Genomic DNA, 27,604 nt, shown 5'->3' with positions numbered 1-27,604 from the left:
CAGGAAACCAAGGGCAAGAACTGAAAGACAAGCATTTCAAATCCTTGAAGTGCACAGAACTTGTTTTCTGATGTGTGCTTAATTCTTTCATATATCTGACCTGTCATCATCATACATTTGAAAACTAAGGTTACATTAAAGTAGACTTTACTTGTTGAAACCACATTTTAGGGTAGAAATTAAGACTAAGGGGAGAGGGGCGCCTGGGTGGCTCAGTGGGTTAAAGCCTCTGCCTTCGGCTCAGGTCATGATCTCAGGGTCCTGGGATCGAGCCCCGCATTGGGCTCTCTGCTCAGCAGGGAGCCTGCTTCCTCCTCTCTCTCTGCCTGCCTCTCTGCCTACTTGTGATCTCTATCTGTCACATAAATAAATAAAATCTTAAAAAAAAAAAAAAAAGACTAAGGGGAGAAAAGGTATTACTCTCCTTAGTGAATGTGCATGGTTAAACAGCAACAAAGAGTCCAGAAAAATGTACAATCAAAAGAAAAATTCCTTTCCGCTCCTTCCACCCTCAACTCCACTCTCCAGACACAGCCACTTTAAAAGTCTTTCTTAAGTTTCTCTGGTGGTTACCTACATGAGAATTTAAATAAAAATGATGAATTTACCAAAAGCAATAAAAACATCTTTAGATCTTATCTATTAATCCTCTTACATGAGAGATGAGGATTAAAGTTCATTTACAGTAACGCTCTCCCATATTTCTAATAATTGTATTATTCTAATACCTTAATTTGTTTCCTTTGTGATCTTAAATATACTTAAACTTCTGATTTTTATTCTGCATTTCTTAATTCCTCATTTGCAGATAAGGATGCAGGTGCCTTTCCCACTTTCCCCACCCAACTTCTCCTAACTCATGTTGACAAACTTAAAAACTATGTTCTGTTGCCTAAATACAATGAAAACTTCTCGTCTTACTATACGCTGATTCTAAAAGTTGAAAAACAGCAAACAGCAGTTTACCTTAACATGACCCCATGAATACTGTTCACTGAAAAACAGTATGATAGGATTTCCTTGCCCAATGCTATATTAGCAGAGGAAAGTATTTCTAATTTTAAGATAAAATGAACTTTTTCATAAACTTCATAAAATATTGAAAATCACCTATTTCATACAGCATTACCTATTAGGTCTTCTTGCCAAAAAATATAAAACCTGAATCCAATCAAACTTTAACAACTAGCTTCAAATTACTGGAAATACAGAAAGACAAAGGAACAAGTTAAACGACAAGTCAAATCCTGAATGTGGGATATTCTACAAGCAAACTGTTCCTTCAGTATGTCAAATGGCATGAGGAAAAAAACCCACACACACAACCAGATACCATGCAGGGATCTTGTTTGGATCAATTTGAACATATCAACTATACAAATACATTTTGAGACAAATTGAGAACCCTGATTATGAACTGGAATGTCAGATTATACCAAGAAATTATTATTAATTTTGTAGGTTTCCTAATGGGATTATTATTAAAAAAGTAAATGTCTTTATTTTCTTTTAGAGATTGAAACTGAAGGATACAGGGGTAAATATTATTTACTGTCTATAATTTGCTTTTAAATATTTCTAAGCCAAGTCAGAAAAAAGTGGGAGAAAGGATAGATGGAACAATTGTGGCATTTTTTTTTAAAGATTTTTATTCATTTATTTGACAGACAGAGATCAAAAGTAGGCAGAGAGGCAGGCAGAGAGAGAGGAAGGGAAGCAGGTTCCCCACTGAGCAGAGAGCCCGATGTGGGGCTCGATCCCAGGACCCTGGGACCATGACCTGAGCCACCCAGGTGCCCCATATTTTCTATAACTGTTGAATCCAGTGATGGGTCTATAAGAATTCACCATGCTATTCTGATTCTCTTTATATGTGAACACTTTCATAACAGCAAACCAACTGACATATTTAATTCCTAGGCCTAATTTTCTTGTTGAATTTTTGTATTTTCTTGCTATTCCTAAGCTTGGAATTTTCTTGGTGTGTGTGTGTGTGTTTACCACAAATAACAACTTATAAGACATCTTGAAAAATTATTCTGCTGATACCCTATGGAACTCATTTTCTTCTTCGAGAGATACTTCTCAGGGCCCTCACTTACTGCTTCAGGCAAGCTAGCGTCCTCTTAAGTCTCTGTGTTATTTATGTTTTTAATTTTCTGTATTTCACGATGTTTCAGCTTCTTATAAAAAACTTTCTGGCTGGGGAGAGACTGCTTCCTGGGGTGGTTAATTCCTGGAGCCAGCAAAGGGCTCAGCCAGGAGTAGGCCTAGTATATGCAAACTGACCAGTCCTGGGCCACACTTCCTCCACCAGCCCAAGCAACCCAGGAGGCCTGTGCTTTTAACGAGTCAGGCCTGCCACGCCCAGAACAAAGCAACTGGAGACCACCTGCAGAGCCTGGAGCGGAATGATTCAAACTAGCCAGACCAAAACTGCTTGCTCTGTCCTGCCTCAACCTTCCTGTGGAAGCCCACTGAAGATTCTGGCCCAGATTTTCCTCTTGCTCCTGTCTTTTTGCCACTTGACCAAAACCTGGTGCTTCTTCGTGATCCTGCCAGCATGCAGTGACTGGCCCCCTTTCTGAGACCTGTGATTTATAATAAACTTCTCGTTCCTTGAGGCTTTCTTGTGCCTCCTCTGAGGCCACACCTGACTGACCACAGAACGGTCTTCAATTTAGTTATCAGCTTACAACTGTCCTGAAATCAACTTCTGGCTAAAGCTATTTCACTCAACCCATGTTCTTCTCTTTCTTGGTCTTCTGCCTTATTTTGCTTGATATCCTATCAAATCTGGTATGTGAGAAGTAACTTTGAGTTTTTGCTGTCGAAAAATGTTTTTAATTTTACATTCATAGTCTTGATCAATAATTTGTCAGTTCAAAGTAATTTTCCAACTGTGCACCTGCGGCATTGGTCCAGGGACAGTGATGAGAAGTCTGATGGCAGTGTGATTCTTCTTTTAACTCAGGGTTTTCTTTTCATGATTTATTTTATTTTACTTTTTATTTTTTTTTAAAGATTTTATTTATTTATTAGACAGAGAGAGATCACAAGTAGGTGGAGAGGCAGGCGGGGGGGGGGGGGGAAGCAGGCCCCCTGCTGAGCAGAGAGTCTGATGCAGGGCTCAATCCCAGGATCCTGAGATCATGACCTGAGCCGAAGGTGGAGGCTTAACCCACTGAGCCACCCACGCGCCCCGATTTATTTTATTTTTATTTTATTTTTATAAGTATGCTCCACACCCAATGTGGGGCTTGAACTCACAATCCTGAGATCAAAAGTCACATGCTCTACTGACTGAGCCAGCCACATGCCCTGACAGTGTAATTCTTATTTCTTGTACATAAACCCTAGTTATTTCTGAGATCTTTCAGAATATTATGACTTGGAAGTAGTAAAATTGTTGAGGCTGTGTCTAGATGTAGGTCTTTTCTATTAATCTTGCTCAGCATTCTGTAGATTCTTCAGCCTAAGGATGCATGTTTTTTTTTTCTTCTCAGCTTTGGAAAGTTTTCTTCTATTATTTTTTTGACAAGTTCCTCCCTCCTATTTTTTATTCTTTCCTGGAGTATCTATTTTTTCCTGTCATACTTTCTTTTTCTTTTTTAGAAAAATATTTTATTTGAGAGAATGAATGAGAGAGAGAACATAAGCAGAGGGAACAGCAGAGACAGAGGGAGAAGCAGACTCCCCACAAAGCAGGAAGCCTGATGCATGGTTCAACCCCAAGATCCCAGGATCACGACCTGAGCCAAAGGCAGATGCTTAACCAGCCAAGCCACCCAGGCACCCCTCCTGTCATTTTCTGTCAATTTGCTCTATATTTCTATGACATTCCAGTATTATTTTCAACCTCTCTTAACTGAAAACTTCTCTAATCAAATTTTTATTTATTTATTTTTAAAGATTTTATTTATTTGAGAGAGAAAGAGAGAGAGAGGGAGCATGAGATGGGGGAGGGTCAGAGGGAGAAGCAGGCTCCCTACCGAGCAGGAAGCCTGATGCGGGACTGATCCCGGAATTCCAGAATCATGACCTGACTGGAAGGCAGCTGCTGCCTAACCAACTGAACCACACAGGCACCCTCTAATCAATTTTTAAAGTTGCAAATGCCTTCTTGCTCTTGATAATTCAGATACATTTTCTCAAATTCTTCTAAAATATAGCCATTACTTTTCTTAAAGATTTTTTTCCTAAAGATTTCCTCCATGATAAGTTGGTCTGCTGTTTTACCTTGTTCTTCCTTCAAGGAACCTGTTCTACTTTGCTCGAATGTCTGATATTAGGCTAGACACATCTACCTCTCCTGCAATGCCTAAATGAGCTCTCTCTCTCTCTCTCTCTTTTTTTTTTTTTTGGAGGAGGGGTTAACTCTGGATTGCCAACAACACACCAGTGCTACTAGTCCTTTCTGGTAACTCCTTCAATTTCTCTAGAGAGAATCTCTCCAATTTTTTTTTTTTAATCTAGGTTATTTGGAACTTCAGAATGAGAGAGGGGGCAGGGTATCAAATCATATAGCTGTTCTTGAGACACAAAATTACCACTTGTCCAGTTTTGGTGTAGAATCAAAGAAGAATATACACAATTATCTAGAAAAGCTATTTTTTAAAAAGATTTTATTTATTTATTTGACAGAGAGAGAGATTACAAGTAGGCAGAGAGGCAGGCAGAGAGAGAGGGGGAAGCAGGCTCCCCGCTGAGCAGAGAGCCCTATGTGGGGCTCCATCCCAGGACCCTGAGATCATGACCTGAGCTGAAGGTGGAGGCTTAACCCACTGAACCACCCAGGTGCCCCTGGAAAAGCTATTAAGCTACTTTTTTTCTACCAATTCATAGTTGTGTGAGGTTGGATTTTCTTTATAATTTCAAACAAAGTAAGAGATGACTAAAGATTGGATTTTTCATGAACTATTGGGACTTCATCAAGATCAAAAGCTTTTGCACAGCAAAGGAAACAGTTAACAAAACCAAAATACAACTGACAGAATGGGAGAAGATATTCGCAAATGACATATCAGATAAAGGGCTAATATCCAAAATCTATAAAGAGTTTATCAAACTCGGGGCACCTGGGTGGCTCAGTGGGTTAAAGCCTCTGCCTTCACCTCGGGTCATGATCCCAGGGTCCTGGGATCGAGCCCCACATCGGGCTCTCTGCTCAATGGGGAGCCTGCTTCCTCCTCTCTCTCTCTCTCTCTGCCTGCCTCTCTGCCTACTTGTGATCTGTCTGTCAAATAAATAAAAATCTTTAAAAAAAAAAAAAAGAGTTCATCAAACTCAACACCCAAAGAACAAATAATCCAATCAAGAAATGGGCAGAGGACATGAACAGACATTTCTGCAAAGAAGACATCCAGATGGCCAAGAGACACATGAAAAAGTGCTCCACATCACTTGGCATCAGGGAAATACAAATCAAAACCACAATGAGATACCACCTCACACCAGTTAGAATGGCTAAAATTAACAAGTCAGGAAATGACAGATGCTGGCGAGGATGTCGAGAAAGGGGAACCCTCCTACACTGTTGGTGGGAATGCAAGCTGGTGCAACCACTCTGGAAAACAGCATGGAGGTTCCTCAAAAAGTTGAAAATAGAGCTACCTTATGACCCAGCAATTGCACTACGGGGTATTTACCCTAAAGATACAAACGTATTGATCCGAAGGGGCACGTGCACCCGAATGTTTATAGCAGCAGTGTCCACGATAGCCAAACTATGGAAAGAACCTAGATGTCCAACAACAGATGAATGGATAAAGAAGATGTGGTATATATATACAATGGAATACCATGCAGCCATCCAAAGAAATGAAATCCTGCCATTTGCGACAATGTGGTTGGAACTAGAGGGTATTATGCTTAGCGAAATAAGTCAATCAGAGAAAGACAGCTAACGTATGATCTCCCTGGTATGAGGAAGTGGAGATGCAACGTGGGGGGTTTGGTGGGGTAGGAAAAGAATAAATGAAACAAGATGGGATCGGAAGGGAGACAAACCATAAGAGACTCTTAATGTCACAAAACAAACTGAGGGTGGCTGGGGGGAGGGGGGTAGGGAGAGGGTGGTGGGGTTATGGACATTGGGGAGGGTATATGCTATGGTGAGTGCTGTGAAGTGTGTAAACCTGGTGATTCACAGACCTGTACCCCTGGGGCTAATAATACATTATATGTTTATTAAAAAAATTTTAAAAAGAAATACAAAAATTAAGTATCCCTCAGCTTAGGTTTCTGTTGTAATTAGCTTCTGGTTTTCATCCTCTGAATCATATTTTTTCTTTTGCTTCAGAGTGTTTCATTAGGGGAGTATCTTTTCTGTATTGAAAGCTATCTGAAATATGTTTTTAAAGTAAGCAGGGTAGGGGTGCCTGGGTGGCTCAGTGGGTTAAAGCCTCTGCCTTCGGCTCAGGTCATGATCCCAGGGTCCTGGGATCGAGCCCCGCATCGGGCTCTCTGCTCAGTGGGGAGCCTGCTTCCTCCTCTCTCTCTCTCTGCCTGCCTCTCCGCCTACTTGTGATCTCTCTCTCTGTGTCAAATAAAAATCTAAAAAAAAAAAAAAAAAAAAAAGTAAGCAGGGTATTAACAATAAAAAATGAAATTAAAAAAAAGATTGAATTTTTCAGAGTATAAAGGAGTTCTGAGATTAAAAAAAAAAAAACGTTTGGGAACAGCTGCATTAGAAGAACAGATGGAAAGAGACTGTGGCCATTGTAGCTAGATCTCTAAGGCAGAATGTGCCCTACAGTTATCCAGAACGAGCAATGGGATTCAGAGCATATGACAAAATAGACCTCATTTTGAGAGGGAAATCAGAATGGATGGAAGTTCTCATCTCTTAGTTTCCTCAGCATGAATATAGAAAGTAAATGAGAATCCCTTGTGGGTAGGTATAGTTTTAAAAAGAACCAATACTTAGTTAATACTATAATTATCTTTTCCTGCAAACAAACTCCTATTGTCTTCAAAATTACAGATTTAAAAAAAAAAAAGGAAGCAATTTATCTGATGATATGCAGAAGATATAGTGATACAAAAAACAACATTGGTGAGATAAGTAATGACTGAAACTGAGAAATGGGGATATGCCATTGTCTAGAGCAGCTTTCCTTAATCTTTTAAAACCCATGCCCTGTTTTCATAAACATAAAAATCCCACCACCATCTGTCCTCTCAGGAGTTGTCATAGCAATACAATGCTCTTAAGGCAGACTCAATGCACAATGCCAAGTACAGTAGTGCAGAGGCAGTTTTAAGAAGAGCTTTAACAATATAGTCTAGTTCTTAGATGGATGGTCTGGTTAAATCCAAGAGAGAATTCAGAGTTCACAGAATACAGCTTTATGCCCAAGCCCAATTATTTTTATAGAGATCATAAAAAATTAGTAGTTGTAAATAACTATTTGTTAAATCCAACATCGTTTACTAATTTAAGAGTGATAACTGTAATAGCTACAAATGAAAGCTACTATGTTATACAATTTTAGAATGATACTATCTTTGCCTTCATCTTCACAAGAAGCTGAGGAACATATAATGTGTAACATACAAGAAGCCATATAATGTATTAGGTCACAAAGCACAGACCTGAAAGCCAGATACCGCTACACTGACATTTTAAAGAATTAAAAAGTGCTTCACTAGACAAAATTCTTTAGGAAGTCATCTAGTATATATGGAATGCCCGGCCTAAGAATCAAGATATCTTGAACTAAAGAAGCATCAAGTTACAAATGTCTATAATTAATCCATTCAATAGCAGAATCTCATCTGATCTTCCCAAATTTTACAGTACAAACAAAACTACTATCCTTTAATGCATGGATTAACATTTTAAACTTAACTTTTTTGTTTTGACAATGGTAAATCATTATTGAAAGATATTAAAGACATATAGACATTAAATAGTAAGCAATACCATGCTTATGGGTAGGAGGATTCAATATTAAAACTGTATCAGCACTCCAAAAATGTATCTATAAATTAAATGTACTTCCAACATAAATTTCATAAATAAGAAAATTTCTTTTATTTTTAAAATTTATTTATTTTTAAAGATTTTATTTATTTATTTGACAGAGATCACAAGTAGGCAGAGAGAGAGGAGGGGAAACAGGCTCCCTGCAGAGCAGAGAGCCCGATGCAGGGCTCGAACCCAGGACCCCGGGATCATGACTTGAGCCGAAAGCAGAGGCTTTAACCCACCGAGCCACCCAGGTGCCCCAGAAAGTTTCTTTTAAATAAGTCTCTTTATTTTGACAATTAGATACGTGAATAAAATTTCTGTTATATAGGATTATATTGTCCATGCTATTTTATTTATTTATTATTTTAATTTATTATTTTATTTTATTATTGTTAATTGATTTATTTTTATTTATTTATTTTAAAAGTTTATTTCCTCTAAACCTTTTTTTCCTCTATAACCTATTTTTGAAAAAGATCTTATTTGTTTGACAAAGAAGGAGAGACAATGCATGCTAAAGAGCGTCAGCAGGGGGAGCAGTAGGGGGAGAGGGAGAAGCAAGCTCCCCGCTGACCAGGAAACCCAAGAAGGCCTTGATCCCAGGACCCTGAGATCATAACCTGAGCCGAAGGCAGATGCTTAACTGACTGAGTTGCCAGTCGCCCCTATAACCTACTTAAAAAAAAAAAAAAATAAGATGTATTTATTTATTTGTTTGTTTGAGAGAGAGAGAGAGAATGTGAGCGGGGAGGGGAAGAGGAGCAGATGGAGAGGGAGAGAAGTTCAAGCAGACTCCCCACTGCATGCAGAGCCTGGAGCAGGGCTCCATCCCAAGACCCTGAGATCAGGACCTGAGCTAAAATCAAGAGTCGGATGTTTAAGCAACTTAGCCATTCAGGTACCTCTCTCTACAGCTTATTTCTTAAGACTTTTTTTTTTTTTTTTAAGATTTTATTTATTTCTTTGACAGAGACAGATCACAAGCAGGCAGAGAGGCAGGCAGAGAGAGGAGGAAGCAGGCTCCCTGCTGAGCAGAGAGCCCGACGTGGGACTCGATCCCAGGACCCTGAGATCATGACCTGAGCCAAAGGCAGAGGCTTTAACCCACTGAGCCACCCAGGCGCCCCGCAGACTTTTTTTTTTAAACAAATGTTTGTACAGAAAAATTGAAAGGACAGTACAGAGTATACTACCCCTACACCTAGTTTCCCTCTATTATTAACATCTTATATAGTATGGTACATTTCTTATAATTAAGGGACTAATATTGATACATATTATTAAATAATATCCATACTTAACTCAGATTTCTATAGTATTTACCTAATATCCTTGTCCCGTTCCAAGATCCCATTTAGGATGCCGCACTAAATTCAGCCATCATATCTCTTTAGGCTTTTCATGGCTGTGGCAGTTTTTCAGTTTTCCTAGTTTTTGATGACTTTGACAGTTTTGAGTAGTACTAGTCAGGCATTTCATAGGATGCACTGCTTTTAGAATATGTCTGAAGTTTTTCTCACAATAAGATTCAGGTTATAGGTTATCGGGAGGAAGATCATAGAGATAAAGTGCTATTTTCATCAAATCGGACTGAAGGCACACACTGCCCACAAGACTTATGACTGCTTCTGTTGACCTTAATCACCTGGCTGAAATAGTGCATGTCAGATTTCTCCACTGCAAAGTCACTTTCTTCCCGCCCTCCCAGAGGGAAGTCACTAGGAGTAGCCCACACCCTCGCCCGGCCCGGTGCAGTTATGCTCCCCCTCGAGGGCAGAGGATCTACATAGTTTATTTGAATTCTGTCTTAGTGATCTGTCTCTTCTCTTCCACTAGTTAACTCATTTAATCAATTATTTATATCAATATAGATTCATGAATATCTATTTTATACCCTTGGTTATAATCCATTACTACTTTATTCTGTTGGTTTTTTTTTCCAGCTTTTGCCACCAGGAGCTCTTTCAGTTGGTTCCTGTGTAAAGCGGACACACACACACCCCAATATGAGTTTCTGCTGTTGATGTTGTTGTTTTTGGCACTTCCTTACCTTTTGGCACTTGAACATGTTCTGGGCTTATCTTCTATATTTCCTGCCTCAGTGTTAGAACCAGCTGTTCTTCCAAGAAGCCTGGCTCCTTTTATTACAGAATGATGTGAGAAATCAAGATCAGAGTGCAAAATGGGCTCATAGTACCGGGGCAAGATCCCCTTTTAAAATGTCTTTTTATTTTTATTTATTTATTTTTTTAAAGATTTTATTTATTTATTTGACAGAGAGAGATCACAAGCAGGCAGAGAGGCAGGCAGAGAGAGCAAGAAGGAAGCAGGCTCCCTGCTGAGCAGAGAGCCCGATGCGGGACTCGATCCCAGGACCCTGAGATCATGACCTGAGCCGAAGGCAGCGGCTTAACCCACTGAGCCACCCAGGCACCCTAAAATGTCTTTTTAAAAGGCAGAAGATATATAGGACATAGACTATAAACAAACTCAAAGTTCCTTCTTGGATATAGAAGAGGAACTAATGTACATGAGTAATTTTTTAAAAATCCTTTCAATCCAGGACCCTTGCTTTGGCTGGGGCTCACATACAAATATAAAAGCAAAATAACTTCATAATGCAATTCCCGAAACTGTTTTTTTTTAAAGGTTTTATTTACTTATTTGACAGAGAGAGAGAGAGAGCACATGCACACAAGCAGGGGGAGCTGCAGATGGAGAGGGAGAAGCGCACTCCCCATAGAGCAGGGAGCCCAGTGGGGGGCTCTATCCCAGAACCCTGAGATCACAACCTGAGCCACCCAGGTGCCCCCCAAAACTATTTTTATGACAACCTAAGGGACTTGTAAATAACAAGCAAGTTACTTTAAGAAACGTGGGGTCAATTATCATTTCTAAGAATTAGATCCAATGGGTATCACAAAAGAGAATTTTTTTTAAAAAGGTTAATTTGGAATAAAGGTATAGCTATTCAGTTTCTCAAAGATATACCTGAGTTAAGTGATGAGTATTCCTTTTTGGGGAAAAAAAATCACCTTAATTAAAAAACAATTGCCTAACAGAGCTTTTTGTGGAAAAACAACAACAACAAAAAAACAGTTTTGGGAATTGCAAATTGTTTTGGTAATTGAAATTGTTCCTGAATGGGATTCCTGGGTGGCTCAGATGATTAAGTGTCTGCCTTCGGCTCAGGTCATGATCGCTAGATCCTAGAATCAAGCCCCACTTCAGGCTCAGAGCTCAGCAGGGATTCTGCTTATATCTCACCATCTGCCTCTCCCCCTGCTTGTGCTTTCTATGTCTGTCTGTCTGTCTCTCAAATATTAAATAAAATCTAAAAAAAAAAAAAAAAAAAGAAACTATTTCTGAATATTATACTATAACTCATATTTGATATATGTAATACATTACAGTGGGCTGAAAGTAAAGGATATTTAATGACTATCCTTGAAGAAAATTAGACATATATGACTCTAGACTTGGGTGTCCTTAAGTACTTGTTGGGTAACAATTATAAACATTTGAGCCAATCAAACAATTTTTTTTTAAAGATTTTATTTATTTATTTGACAGACAGAGATCACAAGAAGGCAGAGAGGCAGGCAGAGAGAGAGGGGGAAGCAGGCTCCCCGCTGAGCAGAGAGCCCGATGCGGGGCTCGATCCCAGGACTCTGGGATCATGACCTGAGCCGAAGGCAGGGGCTTTAACCCACTGAGCCACCCAGGCGCCCCGCCAATCAAACAATTTTAGCAAAATAAAACCAAATAAAAAAAGCTTGTATCTCTTGACATATCAATTCTGGCATATGTATTAAATCAATGCAAAAACTGGATTTGGTGGAGACCATAATTTATCTAAATAATATGCATAGTTTTCTTAAATACTATCAGTATTTCAAAAGGAAAAGATGGAAAATCGTATTTGTCAATAAGGATTTAAAAATAAATATTTACTACAGGATACAAAATTAATATACAGAAATCTGTTGCATGTCTATACACTAATAATGATATAGCAGAAAGAGAAATTAAGAAAATAATTCCATTTACAATTATACCAAAAAGAATAAAATACTAGGGAATTAACCAAGGGGGTTAAAGACCTATACCCTGAAAACTATAAAACACTGATGAAAGAAATTGAAAATGACAAATACAAATGGAAAGACAAACCACGGAAGAATATTGTTAAAATGTTCATACTACCCAAAGCAAAAACATATTCAGCACAATCCCTATCAAAATAATAATAGTGTTTTTCACAAAACTAGAACAAATAATCTTAAAATTTGCATGGAACCACAAAAGACCTTCAAGAGTGCAAACAATCTTGAGAAAGAAGAACAAAGCTAAAGGTATCATAATCCCAGATTTCAAGTAATACTACAAAGCTATAGTAACCAAAGCAATATGATACTGGCACAAAAACAGACACATAGATGAATGGAACAAAACAGAGTGCCCAGAAATAAAGTCACACCTATATGGTCAGCTAATCTACAGAGATGGCAAGAATATAAATGGAGGGGCGCCTGAGTGGCTCAATTGGTTTAAGCATGATCTGAGGTCATGATTTCAGGGTTATGAGATCAAGCCCTGCGTGGAGCTCTGCATTGGGCGTGGAGCCTGCTTAAGATTCACTCTCTGGGGGCGCCTGGGTGGCTCAGTGGGTTAAGCCGCTGCCTTCGGCTCAGGTCATGATCTCAGGGTCCTGGGATCCAGCCCCGCATCGGGCTCTCTGCTCCGCAGGGAGCCTGCTTCCTCCTTTCTCTCTGCCTGCCTCTCTGCCTGCTTGTGATCTCTCTCTGTCAAATAAATAAATAAAATCTTAAAAAAAAAAAAAAAAAAAGATTCACTCTCTGCCTCTGTCCCTCCAAGCCCCCACGAAAGAATATAAATGGGAAAAAGACAGTTTCTTCAATAAATAGTGCTGGGAAAATGGGGCAGCTACATGCAAAAGAATGAAACTGGATAGCTTTCTTATACACAAAAATAAACTCAAAATGGATGAAAGACCTAAATGTGAGACCTGAAACCAGAAAGGTCCTAGTAGAAAAAACAGGCAATAACCTTTTGGACATTGCCCTTAGCAACATTTTTCTAGATACGTCTCCTGAGGCAAGGAAGACAAAACTAAAAACAAACTGGTAGGACTACACCAAAATAAAAAGATTTTGCAAAACAAAGGAAACCACCAACAAAACAAAAAAGGCAACCTAGCAAAAAGGAGAAGATATTTGTAAATAAAATGTCTGATAAGGGGTGAATATCTAAAATATATAAAGAACTGTACAACTCAACACCAAATAATAATAATCCAATTAAAAATGGGCAAGGGACTTGAAGAGACATTTTTCCAAAGAAGCCATCCAGATGGCCAAAGACACATGAAAAGATGTTCAACATTACTAGTCATGAGGGAAATGCAAATCAAAACCACAATGAGATATCACTTCATATCAGTTAGAATGGTTAGTATCAAAAAGACAAATAACAAGTGTTGGAAAGGATGTGGAAAAAAGGGAACTCTCATGCACTGTTGCTGGGAATGTAAATTGATGTGGCCACTGTAGGAAACAATATGGAGGTTACTAAAAGAATACAACTATAAATACCATATGATCCAATTATTCTATTTACTGGGCCAAAGAAAACAAAAACACTAATTAAAAAAGATATATGCACCCCTGTTCATTACAGCATTATTTACAATAGCTGAGATGTAGAAGCAACCAAGTATCTATTGATAGATGAATGGAGGAAGAAGAGTAGTCTTACACACATGTATCTAATGGAATATTATACTCAGTCATAAAAAAGAATTTGCAACAACACAGACGGACCTAGAGGTTATTATGTTAAGTAAAAGAAGTCAGAGAAAAACAAACACCATAAGATTTCACTTCTATATGGAATCTGAAAAACAAACACAGAAACAAAAAAGCAACAACAGACTCATAAATACAGAGGACAAACTGGTGGTTACCAGAGGCGAAGTGGTGGGGGTATGGGCCAAATGACTGAAGGGGAATGGGAGGTACAGAATTCCATTTAATGGAGTGAATAAGTCACAAGGATGAAAGGCACAGCATAGGGAATATAGTCAATGGTACTGAAATAGCATTTATAGTGACAGGTGGTAGCTACACTTGTAGTGAGCATAGCATCATGTTGTCAATTCACTATACTGTCTACCTGAAACTAATGTAATACTCTATCAACTATACCTCAATAAATGTAAATAAATAAACATTTTTTTAAAATTATGTTATGTTTGGTTAGGGTCCCAAAGTCATTTATTTCAACAAAGGTGTTTCCCGCTGTACTCTAATTTTATTCATATTTTCCTGAACTAGAAATGTAATTTGATTATGTCTAAAAATAACTAAGAAAACAAATATTTACCACACTAGGATTTGGATGGACTCTTAGCACATACTTGTTCTCTAATATTAGAGAGTAACAAGTGTTGGTGTGAAGCAAGACAGAAATCCATTCTGTGTGGTAGCCAATGGATCCACCTAGATATGATCTGAGCTATAAAAGGTAGAATCATAACAAAAAGCCTGGATGTCCTAAAAGGAAAGGGCCGCACCCCAATCAAGTTGGTATTAGAACCATAGCCATGAGTTGAAAGTCAGAGTTCAAGGAAGTCATAAAGCAGATAAAGAACCAGGTGTACAGAAGAAACATGCCATCAACAGGATGGCAGAGTCTCTGTCTTAAGGCTCAACATTTGACTTTGTGTTCCAAGTGTCAAGTGCATAAGTGTCTAATCTTGTTTTCCTGGGTTTTGTAGGTACTGCCTCTTACCTGACACCTCCACCTTCTTTTCACAGGTTTTTCTCTCACCTGGGTGAGATCTGGGGTCTCTGAAATGGTGTGGCAAAATGGTTCAAGTTATTCTTGCTAAGCAGTTTTTTAGCAGGCTTCCTGGCCTAGTGTTAGAATCTATAATATTTTCATTAAGTGCTAGAAGTGACCTCAGTATCAGAAAGAATCTAGTATCTCCAAATCAACATGATCCGAACAGTACACCACTGAATTCCCAAAAGGAAGAAGAAGACTATACTTTGCTGCCCTAGCAGGAGAGAGGAAGTTTTCTTCTCCCCTGGCAACAGCCCAGACAATGAGAGACTGTCCCAATTCAGCCAATGAGAAGTCACTACACTTCCAACTCCTAGTTTACTCCAGCAGACTTTTTATTTACAAGAGTACTCCTAACTCTTCCCTGTCCTCTATAAAACAGTGTTCCTCTCCTTTGTTTTCTGGACTTGCCTATGGTTTTGCTGTAGCTTTCATATCCCAAACTGCAATTCTCTGCTATTCCTAAATAAACCCATTTTTGCTCGTAAAAAAACCTGACAATTTTATTTTTACGATTAATTGTAGAGTCTGTTTTATTATAAATCATTCCATAATTTTCTAAAATGCATTTTAAACCACTATGTGGTACTCTATGATTCCATTTATGTGAAATTATACAACAAGCAAAAACTAATCTAAGTGGATAAAGTCAGAAAAAGAGCCATAAAACAGGAATTAAGGGCCAGGAACTATAAAGCAGACAAGTAAATAAGAAAAGAAGTCAAAGCAAGAAGCCATTTTAGTTTAGGTTAGATTTTGTTTAGGTGGGCCAAGCTGCTATCCTGGCCAGTGGCTCCTTTTCAGTTGTTAGGCTCACTTGTTTTCATTGCACATTATTCTAAAAGTGCAGGCTAATGCCCAAAATACAAAATAGAGCATTTTATTTATACAAAAACTTAATATTATCAAATGGTCTGTTTCTGCAACTTTAGGGCAGAAAATCTCAAGGGAAAAAGAGCAACCTAATTTTTAATAGCTTTTTGGAGAAATAGTTTTCAAAAGTTAAGCCTGGTTGGAAAGTCTTTTATAAAGAGCACGTGTAAATCTAAAGAGAAGAAAAGAATCCTCTTATTAACTCTAGTATGTATGTATGTACGCTTGAAATTAATATACTGTGGCCAGAAAAGCAATGGATGGTTGTGTAGTCTTTCTAGATATTAAAACATTTATAAGGCTTTTTTAAATAAATAAGTGTGATTCTGATGCATGAACAGACATAGAGACCAATGGCATAGCATAGAAAACCCAGAAATGAAAGCAAAGTTCACATGATACTGGTGGCATCTCAAATCAGTGGAAGAAAGACTTAAATAAATAGCTTTATGACTTTATAAGTACTATTTAAATGAATAGTGGTAATTGTGTCAAAAAGAAACAACTGGATCCATAGTTCATACATAAATCAGGATGAATTCCAAATGTATTAGAGGGTTATATGTAGATAAATAAACAAATAAAACCATACAAGTACTATCTGGGAGTAGGGGGAAAACCTGACTACGACTCAAAATCTAGAAATTCAATGAAACACTGATAAAGTTGACTACACAAAATAAAAAAACTTTTCAGGATAAAAAATAGCAAAGAAAGGGCACCTGGGTGGCTCAGTCCATCTGTCTTTGCATCTGTCTTTGGCTCAGGTCATAGTCTTGGGGTCCTGGGATAAACCCCTGCATCAGGTTCCCTGCTCAGACGAGAGTCTGCTTCTCCCTCCCCCTGCTCGTGCTCTCTCTCTCTCTGCCCTTCTCAAATAAATAAATAAAATCTTAAAAACAAAACCAAAAAAGGTTAAAAAACAAATGAGCAACTGGGAAACAAAATTAAAATTTATAACATAAATGTTGGCCTTATATGCCTGACATATTTTTAAACTTCTTTTTTTTTTTTTAAAGATTTTTATTTATTTATTTGACAGATAGAGATCACAGGTAGGCAGCGAGACAGGAAGAGAGAGAGAGGAGGAAGCAGGTTCCCTGCTGAGCAGAGAGCCCGATGTGGGGCTCGATCCCAGGACCCTGGGATCATGACCTGGGCCGAAGGCAGAGGCTTTAACCCACTGAGCCACCCAGGCGCCCCTATTTTTAAACTTCTAAATAATAAATAAAAATACCAATAATCCAGTAGAAAAATGGGCAAAGATATGAACAATTCACAAAAAAAGTAAGTATAAATAGTCCATAAACATATGAACAGATGCTCAACCTCACTGGTAATAAGAGAAATGAAAATTTAAAACTACACCATTTCCCTATCAAATTAACAAAAATCCAAAACTTTGACAAATAACAGCAACAAAAGTTTGGCAACATAATTTTTTGGAAGTGTGGGGGAACAGGGCCTTGGTGAGAATGCAAATATTATGACTCTTTTGGAGGAGAACGGGATAATATCTAGCAATATTACATGGAACTGACGATTCAAGATTATTCATTCTAATTTTATTTGTAATGACAAAAGACTGGAAATAACCCAAATGTCCATCTATCAACAAATGAATACATAAAGTGTTTTAGCCAACAATGGGCTTCTATGTAGGTACCCCCCCAAAAAAATTAATATGGAAGAAGTTCCAGGGCATTTAATTAAATTAAAATATAAAAACAAGAAAGAAAAAGCATGAAGCACAATGTTTTCTGTAATAAATGAATGTTTGTTTGTTTTTAACAAATATAAATGCCTACGAAAGTTTTAAACAATGAGTATAGGTAGGATGAAACCATTTACCCGTTTCCTTGAGCCAATTCAGGTCAATTTAGGTTCAGGTTTATCCTACTGTCCTGGTTTAACTCTCAAAAATGTCTTAGTTTGGACAATAAGTTATAAGGTCACATTATGTATAGAAGGAACAAAGTGGAAGTGACAGAGATGACTGCTTTACCACTGTTATATACATTTGTTTTTCTTTTTTTTTTTTTTTTGGTCTTTCTAATTATGTAAATATTTTACATAATCAACACACAAATCACAAGGGAAATAAACAATCCCTAAAAATTGAAAACTAACATAAATGAACCTAATTTTAAATCAAGTTGGTCACATAACCACTCGCAGAAAATACTCCAACTGATTTCAGAAGACAGTATTTGGGCTTTACATCTTCAATATGTGTTCAAGGACAAAGGACAATCTTAACTGCCACTTAATAATCTCACTAATGTATTATAAATAAAGCATATAAGTAATATTAATGTTGTTAGAAAACAAAAATTTCAGTATGAAAGAGTTACAGATGTAAAATCAAAAGGAATAGACCTATCATCTTAAATTTGAATTGGCAATATTAATACAAACTCAAAAAGATTTTCCCTTATAACTATTTATTAGCTCTGCCCACTAAAAAGGGTTATAAGAAAGCTAGTAGCAGCAACAAGTAGTCCTAATGGCATGACTGTGGTCTCTGCTCACCATTTTCTTCTGTTGGGAACTGAAGTCCCCTGGGGAAATGGCTAATTACATATGTAAGATATATAAGATGAGCTTCAGACAGTCTCTAAAGCTAACAAAGAACAGGTCAAAAGGATGTCAAAAAGCATGTCAAAAGGACTCAAGCACCAAGTTGAGGAAGTTCCTACTGACCAAAGATGAAATAATTTGAGCAAAAAGAATAATGGCAGCAACTGATTAAAACACTAAACATATGTAAAAAACCATGAGTTTGGGCACCTGAGTGGCTCAGTGGGTTAAGCCTCTGCCTTCGGCTCAGGTCATGATCTCAGGGTCCTGGGATCGAGTCCCACATCAGGCTCTCTGCTCCGCAGGGAGCCTGTTTCCCTCTCTCTCTGCCTTCCTCTCTGCCTACTTGTGATCTCTGTCAAATAAAGAAATAAAATCTTTAAAAATATATGAAAAAAACCCAAAAAACATGAGTTTACCATGATACTTAAAATACCACCACCTCATCCACACCCAACCTACCAAAAAGCAAAGCAAAAATGTATTGAACACTACTGGAATTTGCTAGGGCATGAAGTCAATACTCTGAAACTGAACAAAGAGAATTACTTATCTTACTTTTTGTTTACATATCCTTTATTTTAGGGTAGCCAAAGGGCTCTAGTAGATGTAAGAAAGTTCTTCTATACAGAATAATTCTAGCTAATAAATGCAGAAGGAAAGATAACAGTAGATCATTATTTAATGAAATTGATAATGGCAAAGATCATCAATGAAGGGTAAAACTACCAGGTGAAAGACTGATGGAAAACTTAGTACAAAAGGATCAGACTTTGACCATTTGCACCCAGCAATCAACTTTAAAAGGACAACTAGACATTGTGTGTAATTTATGTACCCATCTCCCAAAAACTGAATCTGAATCTGATCAATTTTAAGATCTAATCTCCAATAGGAAATAGAGAGGACAAAGTAACAAGTTAAATATGGGAAGCAATCAGCCAAATCCAGAAAGCGATATATTTTCCATCACAATTCACTAGTTTCTTCAACAAGTCTATAGAACCTTAAAAGGTGGTGAGGGAAGGAAGAAGTGTTTTAAGAATAAAAGAAACATAAGAAACCTAACAGTCTAAATACAGTAAGTGGACTGTGAGACCTTGATTTGATTAAAACAACTATAAACAACATTTAGTTGATTAGGGCAATCTGACTATCGACTAGATATTAAATGTTAAGGAAGTACTGCTACGTATTTTAGGTGTGGTCATAACATTGTGTGTGTAAGAAAATTTACTCTCTCTCTCTTTTTTAAGATGTATAACTAAGGGACTTTGGAAATGTACTGAAATTACTTTATAATACCCCAACAAAAGAAAGTGGCAGAGGGGTTGTGCAGATTCACAGACAGATGATTGAATGGATGAAAGAAGTATGGCTGCTGAAGCTGGGGAGTAGGTACCCAGAAGTTCATTGTACTTTCTTTGCATACATTCAAAAAAAGTGTACAAGTTCATTGTACTCTCTTTGTGTACATTCAAGAAAAATGTACTTGTTTACATTCAAGTACACAAAAGAGTACTTTGTGTACTCTGTGTACTTCAAGAAAAGTAAAAACAAAGCGAACACTAAAATAAAACCAAAAAAGGTGTAGGTAGAGATCCAGGATCCAAAAACTACAGGATGTGAGTAATATGTTTAACAGTAAGTGTAAAAATGAGCTACCTTAAGAGAAAATCAGAAAAGAGAAACGAATTCTCTTACGCAAGGTTGCTGGAGGAGAGCCTGCTAGACAAGTATGTGCTAAAAGTCCACCAGATGAGACCGGAAGGGAAGGCTAATTTAGGTCCTCTCAGAGACCTGTGCCCCACCCATGAAAAGTATGTGAAAAGTATGGGCAGTCTTTCAATTTAGAAGGGAGAAGCAGCCACAGATTTAAAGAGGACATTACAAGAACCTAGTGTGGAAGAGAATGGTTTACAAGAAAAAGAATACTGCTCTCCAGAAAGAACTGGAACGTGGAAATTTTATCCTAGAGAGCAGAAAGATTAACTGAATTTTAAATGAGAGGTAAAGTTACATTATGAACTCCCTCAAAGTTTAAAACCTGTGATTAAATCCTCAGAGGTAAATAATATATATACATATATATTTTTAAATGGAAACTAGCCTAGAAGCACACCAGTTGCTTCTAGAATTGTAGAGATATGACCATAGATAAGTGGTTCTTTCTCAACAGAACTATGTAAGTCTTTTCCCAGAAGAAGAGGTCAATGGGGTTGGGTTAGTTTGTGGATCATGTGACTCTCGATCTCCAGGTTGAGTTCAAGCCCCATGTTGGAGTGGAGATCACTTAAAAAAATAAATCTTAAAAAAAAAAAAAAAAAAAAAAAAAGCTGTTGGAGAGCCTGGATGGCTCAATCATTAAGTGTCTGCCTTTGGGTCAGGTCATGATCCCAGGGTCCTGGGATCGAGCCCCACATTGGGCTCCCTGCTCAGCAGGGAGCCTTTTCTCCCTCTCCCTCTGGCTTCTGATTCCCCTGCTTGTGCTATCTCTCTCTCTGTTAAATAAATAAATAAATAAATAAATAAAATTTTAAAAAATATAAGGAACAGTTGCTCCCCAAAAAGGACAATCAGAGAAGGGCTTTTAGAAATTAAAAATGAGCTGGTGAGGATGTGGAGAAAGGGGAACCCTCCTACACTGTTGGTGGGAATGCAAGCTGGTGCAACCACTCTGGAAAACAGCATGGAGGTTCCTCAAAATGTTGAAAATAGAGCTACCCTATGACCCAGCAATTGCACTACTGGGTATTTACCCTAAAGATACAAACGTAGTGATCCGAAGGGGCACATGCACCCGAATGTTTATAGCAGCAATGTCTACAATAGCCAAACTATGGAAAGAACCTAGATGTCCATCAACAGATGAATGGATAAAGATGTGGTATATATACACAATGGAATACTATGCAGCCATCAAAAGAAATGAAATTTTGCCATTTGCAACAACGAGAATGGAACTAGAGGGTATCATGCTTAGCAAAATAAGTCAATCGGAGAAAGACAACTATCATATGATCTCCCTGATATGAGAAAGTGGGGATGCAACATGGGGGGTTAAGGGGGTAGGAGAAGATTAAATGAAACAAGATGGGACTGGGAGGGAGACAAACCATAAGTGACTCGTAATCTCACAAAACAAACTGAGGGTTGCTGGGGGGAGGGGGATTGGGAGAGGGGGGTGGGGTTATGGACATTGGGGAGGGTATGTGCTAAGGTGAGTGCTGTGAAGTGTGTAAACCTGGCGATTCACAGACCTGTACCCCTGGGGATAAAAATATATATGTTTATGGGGCGCCTGGGTGGCTCAGTGGGTTAAGCTGCTGCCTTCGGCTTAGGTCATGATCTCAGGGTCCTGGGATCGAGCCCCGCATCGGGCTCTCTGCTCGGCAGGGAGCCTGCTTCCTCCTCTCTCTCTACCTGCCTCTCTGCCTGCTTGTGATCTCTCTCTGTCAAATAAATAAATAAAATCTTAAAAAAAAATATATATATATATGTTTATAAAAAATAAAAAAATAATAAAATAAAATTTAAAAAATATGCAGCAAAAAAAAAAAAAAAGAAATTAAAAATGAAAGCCAAAATTTTAAACTCTAATACAAAGTCTAGAAGATTAAGAAAGCTTTCAGGAAGCGTACTCCAATATAAAAAGACATAATAGTATTATTCATTTAATAAACTAGTGTTTATACATCATGTATCAAACTAATATGCAACACTAATTTATTCAATGGATTGCTAAAGTAATTACTGATTTAACTAGAAGTAGTGATAACTATATTGGGAAGATAAGAGATAAAGCTAAGTCATCATCTGCCATAAAAAAAGGCAATGAATAGTTCCTAAAATCAAAGAATCAAGAGAACAGTATAGGGATACTATTTAAAATTAGGGAAGTAAGACCACACCAAAGACCTGGAAGTTGTTGTCTCTGACACAGGATCAAAGGGTTGGGAACAAGCATGCCAGGGGCTTGTTTTAGTACAACATGCATGAACTTCACGTATGTACATATATCCCACTTTGATAAACATAGTAATTAATTATAAAAGATCAAAATGATACCATTCTGTCCTTAAGGAGTTTATAGTCTGTTGAAAGAAACATGTTAAAAACAAGTATAGTAGCATGTAGCACATGACCTAACAGAAGCAGACAATCTGAATAATGTAGAGGATCCTATCTCAGTCAAAAAAGATGTTTGGGAGACAAGGGGACATTCGAACTGTGGTTTTAGAGGATGAAAAAGGGTTAAGTGGTTGGAGAGAGGATGATGAGTGTTTCTCCCATCAGCAATCTAAACATGTAAATTTCTTTCGAAAACACAAGTGATTCCATAAATGCACTTTTGCACACCTTGGTTTTTAAAAAAAAAAAAATTTATTTATTTATTTTAGAGAGACTGAGAGAGAGAAAGTGTGCAAGTGCAGGGAGGGGCAAAGGGAGAGGGAGAAAGAATCTCAAACAGACTCCCGGCTGAGAGCAGAACCCAGAGGGGGCCTTGATCCCATCACCCTGAGATCATGACCCCAGCAGAAATCAAGCCCAACCAACAGAGCCACCCAGGTGTGCTCCACTTTTTATTTAATACATCTTGGACACTATTCCTCAGCAAGCACTTAAAAATAACTTTCAGTTTCTCAAAAAAAAAAAAAAAAAGGTTTTAATTTCTCAAGCATCTCTCAGTTAAGTTTTTTTTTTTGTTTTTTTTTTTTTTTTTTTTTTTTAAGTGGCAGGGAGGGGCAGAAGGAGAGGGATGGAGAGAATCCCAAGCAGGCCCTAGCCCAGCATGGAGCCCAAAAAGGGCTCAATCTCACCACCCAACAACCAAGAACCAAGAAAAATCAAGAGCTGGGAGCTTAAATGATTGAGATACCCAGGCAACCCATAGTGAAATCTTATATAAAAGGAAGAGAATCTATTTTTAATATATGAAGTATTTATCTCTATTTGGAACTATAACACATGCTTCTTATTAAAAGTTCAACAGTATGAAATGTTAAAATGAAAAGTAAAAAATTTCCATTGTGCCTCAAGAATAAGCTCTTTGAATTTCCTTCCAGACCTTTTCAATAAAAATAAAACTGCACATCTATGTAAATATCATTCAATCCAAGCAAATGCAATAATGTTCTATACACCTACTACATCTATACTGACACTAGTCTATACACATAAAATATACTTACATTCTGTAAAGTCTCTTAAAGTCAAAGATTCTGTGATAAACATGAACTTTCCTGCATGTCAACTTACCAACGCAATCACAGCACTCATCCCAAAGGGTCCCAAGACACAACATACACTCTTTACAGCAGGAACAATTTCCTTCTCCAGGTCGGCACTGGCAGAGCTCCTGGAAATAAGACAGATGTTCAAACTTAAAATTTCAAACATCTATGTTTAAAATTGTTAGTTTTTTACAGCAAAATTCCCACATTTGCATTTATAGTAATCTACTCTTCACACAGGTTTTTTAAAAGATCATTAACTGTTTGTAGGAACATAAATATCTACAACGTCAAGCAGATTTATATTTTCTTTTGGACATACTCAGTTATCTATTTTGGATGCTTTTACCTTATTTTGAAACAGAAAACATTTAACTTTATAACCTGTAACTACCCCCTAAACTACCTTGAAAAATAGTTCAGTACAAGCACAAAACCTGCTTTTCAGCTATTAAATTCATTGTCCAAATTAAATGAAGAGCCAGCTTGTAGTGGGAGCTGTGGTTTCTCAATATGTGGAATATGAATAAATGCATCTTGCCAAAACTGCTATTTTTATTGACCTACAACATATTAAAGCAGTGTGCTTGGTGTGGTAGACTATTTAAAAGAAGGGAGCAATTATAGCCTCCCTGTGTCCACCCACCCTCTTTGCAATGTAACTTTGAAGCTCTTCTGATCAAGGGACAGTGCCTATTTTCAGCCTAGCTTTAATCAGCAGAATTTGGTGGAAGTGACATCATGTCAATTCTGAGTCTGGGTCTCCACAGCATTTAGTGCTCTCCCTCCTATTCCTCTCAGAACTTCTCCCAGCTGCCATGTGTAACCTGGGAGAAGGCCACATGAGCAAGTTGGTCCACTTGAAGCCATCCTATCTCATCTAGCCTTCAACCAACCAGCAGCTGACAATAGACACAGATTGAGCCTAGAAAAACCATACACTCAATAGAGGCCCAGACTGCCAACCTACAGAAATAAGAGCTAAAAAAAAAAATGGTTATTGTTTTAAGCCACTAAACTTTGCTTCCTAAATGAGGCTTCAGGGTAATTCCTTTAATCCCTTCCACCAGACAGCTACTCCTCAACAAAGCCAACTTAAAGAGAAATTCTGTAGCCACCATTGCTTACTCAGCTGTCCTTGGGTTATGAGATACCATACACATTTTTAAAAACTTAAACACAGTACATAATATTTATCCCTATTAAGTTTATCTTATTACATTTCTAGACTACTGGAGTCATTCCATCATTCTAGTATGACATGATTTTTTGCAACACTGATACTTAATTCCTTGTTTCTTCTTCTTCAAAAGTCCCTTAGCTATTTCACAGCATTTTTGAGAATCAACAGTTGTGCTATTTTCTAACTAACTCATGAGTTTCATGTCAGCGTATACCTGTATCCTGATGCTATATGCAAGCAGAAATATTTTAGTACTTTGGAACTCTGTCTAGTCAGGCTGAATTCATGTACTGTAGAACTTAGGTAACTTTGCAGGTCTCTTAGAAAGAGAGGGACTAGAGGGGCAGGGACCTACTGAGAAGTACAGATGCTTCATCATAAAACTGGTGATGCTTAATTCAGATAAGCTCGAATTTACTTGGAAACCTAGAAAATCAGAGTTGCCAAAGATAAACTTTGTGACTTGATTCCCCATAAAAATCTGTCCTATCTTTGGAATGAGAGAACATTTTTTTAGTATGTTTTTTTAAAATACCATCAGAGTTAAGGATATTGATACTTACTGTTTTTTAGTTTGTTTTTTTTTTTAAGATTTTTTATTTATTTATTTGACAGAGAGAAATCACAAGTAGGCAGAGAGGCAGGCAGAGAGAGAGGAGGAAGCAGGCTCCCCGCTGAGCAGAAAGCCCGATGCGGGGCTCGAACCCAGGACCTGGGATCATGACCTGAGCTGAAGGCAGCGGCTTAACCCACTGAGCCACCCAGGCGCCCCTGTTTTTTAGTTTTAAGGCTGCCACTTAGTCACAAGAAATAAAGCCTCTTTTAAATTTTAATTTACATTATACATAGAAAATAACCTTTTACTCTCTTAGTTGCTTGTATTTACATGATCTATTTAGCTCAGGAGAAGCAAATTAGAAAGTAACAAATTTATGCAAAGAATATATCTCTCCTTTTTCTATCTATGGAAGCTTCCAAATAATAGCTTATTAAATGAATGACTGTATATCATATTAAATAATTTGAAAATGAATGTCAATGTAATGGCTTCTAGTCTGAGTCATTAAAGCATTCATTATTTCTTTTTACTGTCAGGGATCTGCAAGGTGTTTCAAACTGGAATGGAAGGGTGGTGATACCTTAAGATTACTGAGAACTAATGGAAGGTTAAAACTAAGACTACTTAACAGTTGCTTCAACTTGCCTGGATTATGTAGCCCTCAAGATTAAATCTATTTCACACCCTCTTAATAGACGCCTGTACTTTTACATGTCAGTACGATGGAATAATGTACCCTAGTAATATGCTTAATGATTTATAATTTACTGATAGGATATAAAGGGAGAAGCTATAAGAAACCAAGATATGAGGGAAATAACTTGAAGATGAGCTTTATTACTGCACTATTAAAATAATAAAAATCCAGGCAAAGACTTTCTTGGTAAAAATTACTATGAAAACTGGTTGAATGCCAAAGTAACAATATGCCAACTAATATTTTTCTTTCTTTCCATCTTCCTACAGAAAAGATTGAAAAATCTTTGTCCTAATAAAATAAACTTCATCACATAAATTAAGACATTTACAGAGTAAATAAGCCTAAAAATACATCAAATCTCTATTCTTCATAGGTCATGTGAGCATTCTTTCCAAGAGATGGAAAAATAAGGAAAATGAGATTCTCAAATCAACTTTTTAGTCAGGATTTGTGCCTTTTCAATTTTCAGACACGTAACTTCTCATTTTCCAGGGGACAATTCCAGGCAAATTTAATATATGGAGTTTAGGATCTCAAAAACCTCACTGCAGATCAAGAGAGCAAAATACATGGAAAGCGTTTGTTTTATGACTATTGTTAAGAAAAAAACAGAAAGCAATGAATTTCCATCTGTAAATAATGATGAATAACAAGTAATTCATTCTCTTCTGCTCACTTTACATGTCTCCCAAAATCACATTATTGAATGTTTGGTGATAAACATCTTTGGAAATGTACACTATAATTTTCTTGACAGCAAGAAAACAATGGTTAGGATGAATGTTTCTAAATATAAAAAGTACTTCTAAAGTCCTTTGAACCTAAGGATTGGAAATACAAAAGAAGAAAAAAACCCAACTCAGTATGTAACTCTGTAATGTATCAAGGATCACAGAAAAACATTAAGAACTAACTCATTTAAATTAAGCAGAGGACTGCCTGTGGCTCACTCATTTAAGCCTCCAACTCCTGCTTCTGGCTCAGATCATGATCTCAGGGTGGTGAGATGGAGCCCCGCATCAGGCTCTGCACTCAGCAGGGGGTCTACTTCTCTCTCTCTCTCTCTCTCTCTCTGCCCTTCCCCCAGCTTGCATGCACATACCACCTCTCTCTGTCTCTAATAAATACATAAATCTTAAAAAAATAAATAAAGCAATCTTCTTCACTTGAAGAGAAACCTTTAACAGTTTTAGTTACAAAGACATAAATGAATCTTCAGTAACCAGAAAGGCTTTCCTAAAGAGGTAACAGGCATACTTTAAAAAAAATTTTAAGTATTTTTAAAATTATGAAATACTGAAAAACATATGCTAGAGTAAAAGGAAAAACACCCCCAAATCCACCCCCTTTGGTAAATTCCTACACATTTCTAACAAAATCTTGACTATATACTTTCCTGATCTAAAAAAATAAGCATTTCCCTATTGTAAGAATCTGTCAACATAATTTATTAACTGCATAATAGTGTATTCTATGTACCAAAATTCAGAAATAGACCTTGAATCCTGAACCTTTCCACATCTTGTTCAACTTTTTTAAAACTTAAAATTGTGTTTTTTAGGGGTGCCTGGGTGGCTCAGTGGGTTAAGCCGCTGCCTTCGGCTCAGGTCATGATCTCTAGGTTCTGGGATCG

General features: G+C 37.5%; 1 protein-coding gene across 5 annotated transcripts in view; it reads right to left on the bottom strand.

Annotated features, from left to right (window-relative positions):
• TWSG1 (twisted gastrulation BMP signaling modulator 1) overlaps window positions 1-27,604 on the bottom strand; it is a 72,791-nt gene that overhangs the window by 9,941 nt on the left and 35,246 nt on the right. For all 5 annotated transcript variants that reach the window (XM_047697943.1, XM_047697941.1, XM_047697945.1 and 2 more), the window contains exon 3: window positions 23,555-23,654. In XM_047697943.1, coding sequence (XP_047553899.1) covers window positions 23,555-23,654 — 100 coding nt within the window. The remainder of the gene's footprint in view (window positions 1-23,554; window positions 23,655-27,604) is intronic.

The sequence above is a fragment of the Lutra lutra genome, chromosome 12 (genome assembly GCF_902655055.1).
Source record: "Lutra lutra chromosome 12, mLutLut1.2, whole genome shotgun sequence".
Classification (NCBI taxonomy): Eukaryota; Metazoa; Chordata; class Mammalia; order Carnivora; family Mustelidae; genus Lutra; species Lutra lutra.
This window is presented reverse-complemented; position numbering and strand designations above follow the sequence as displayed.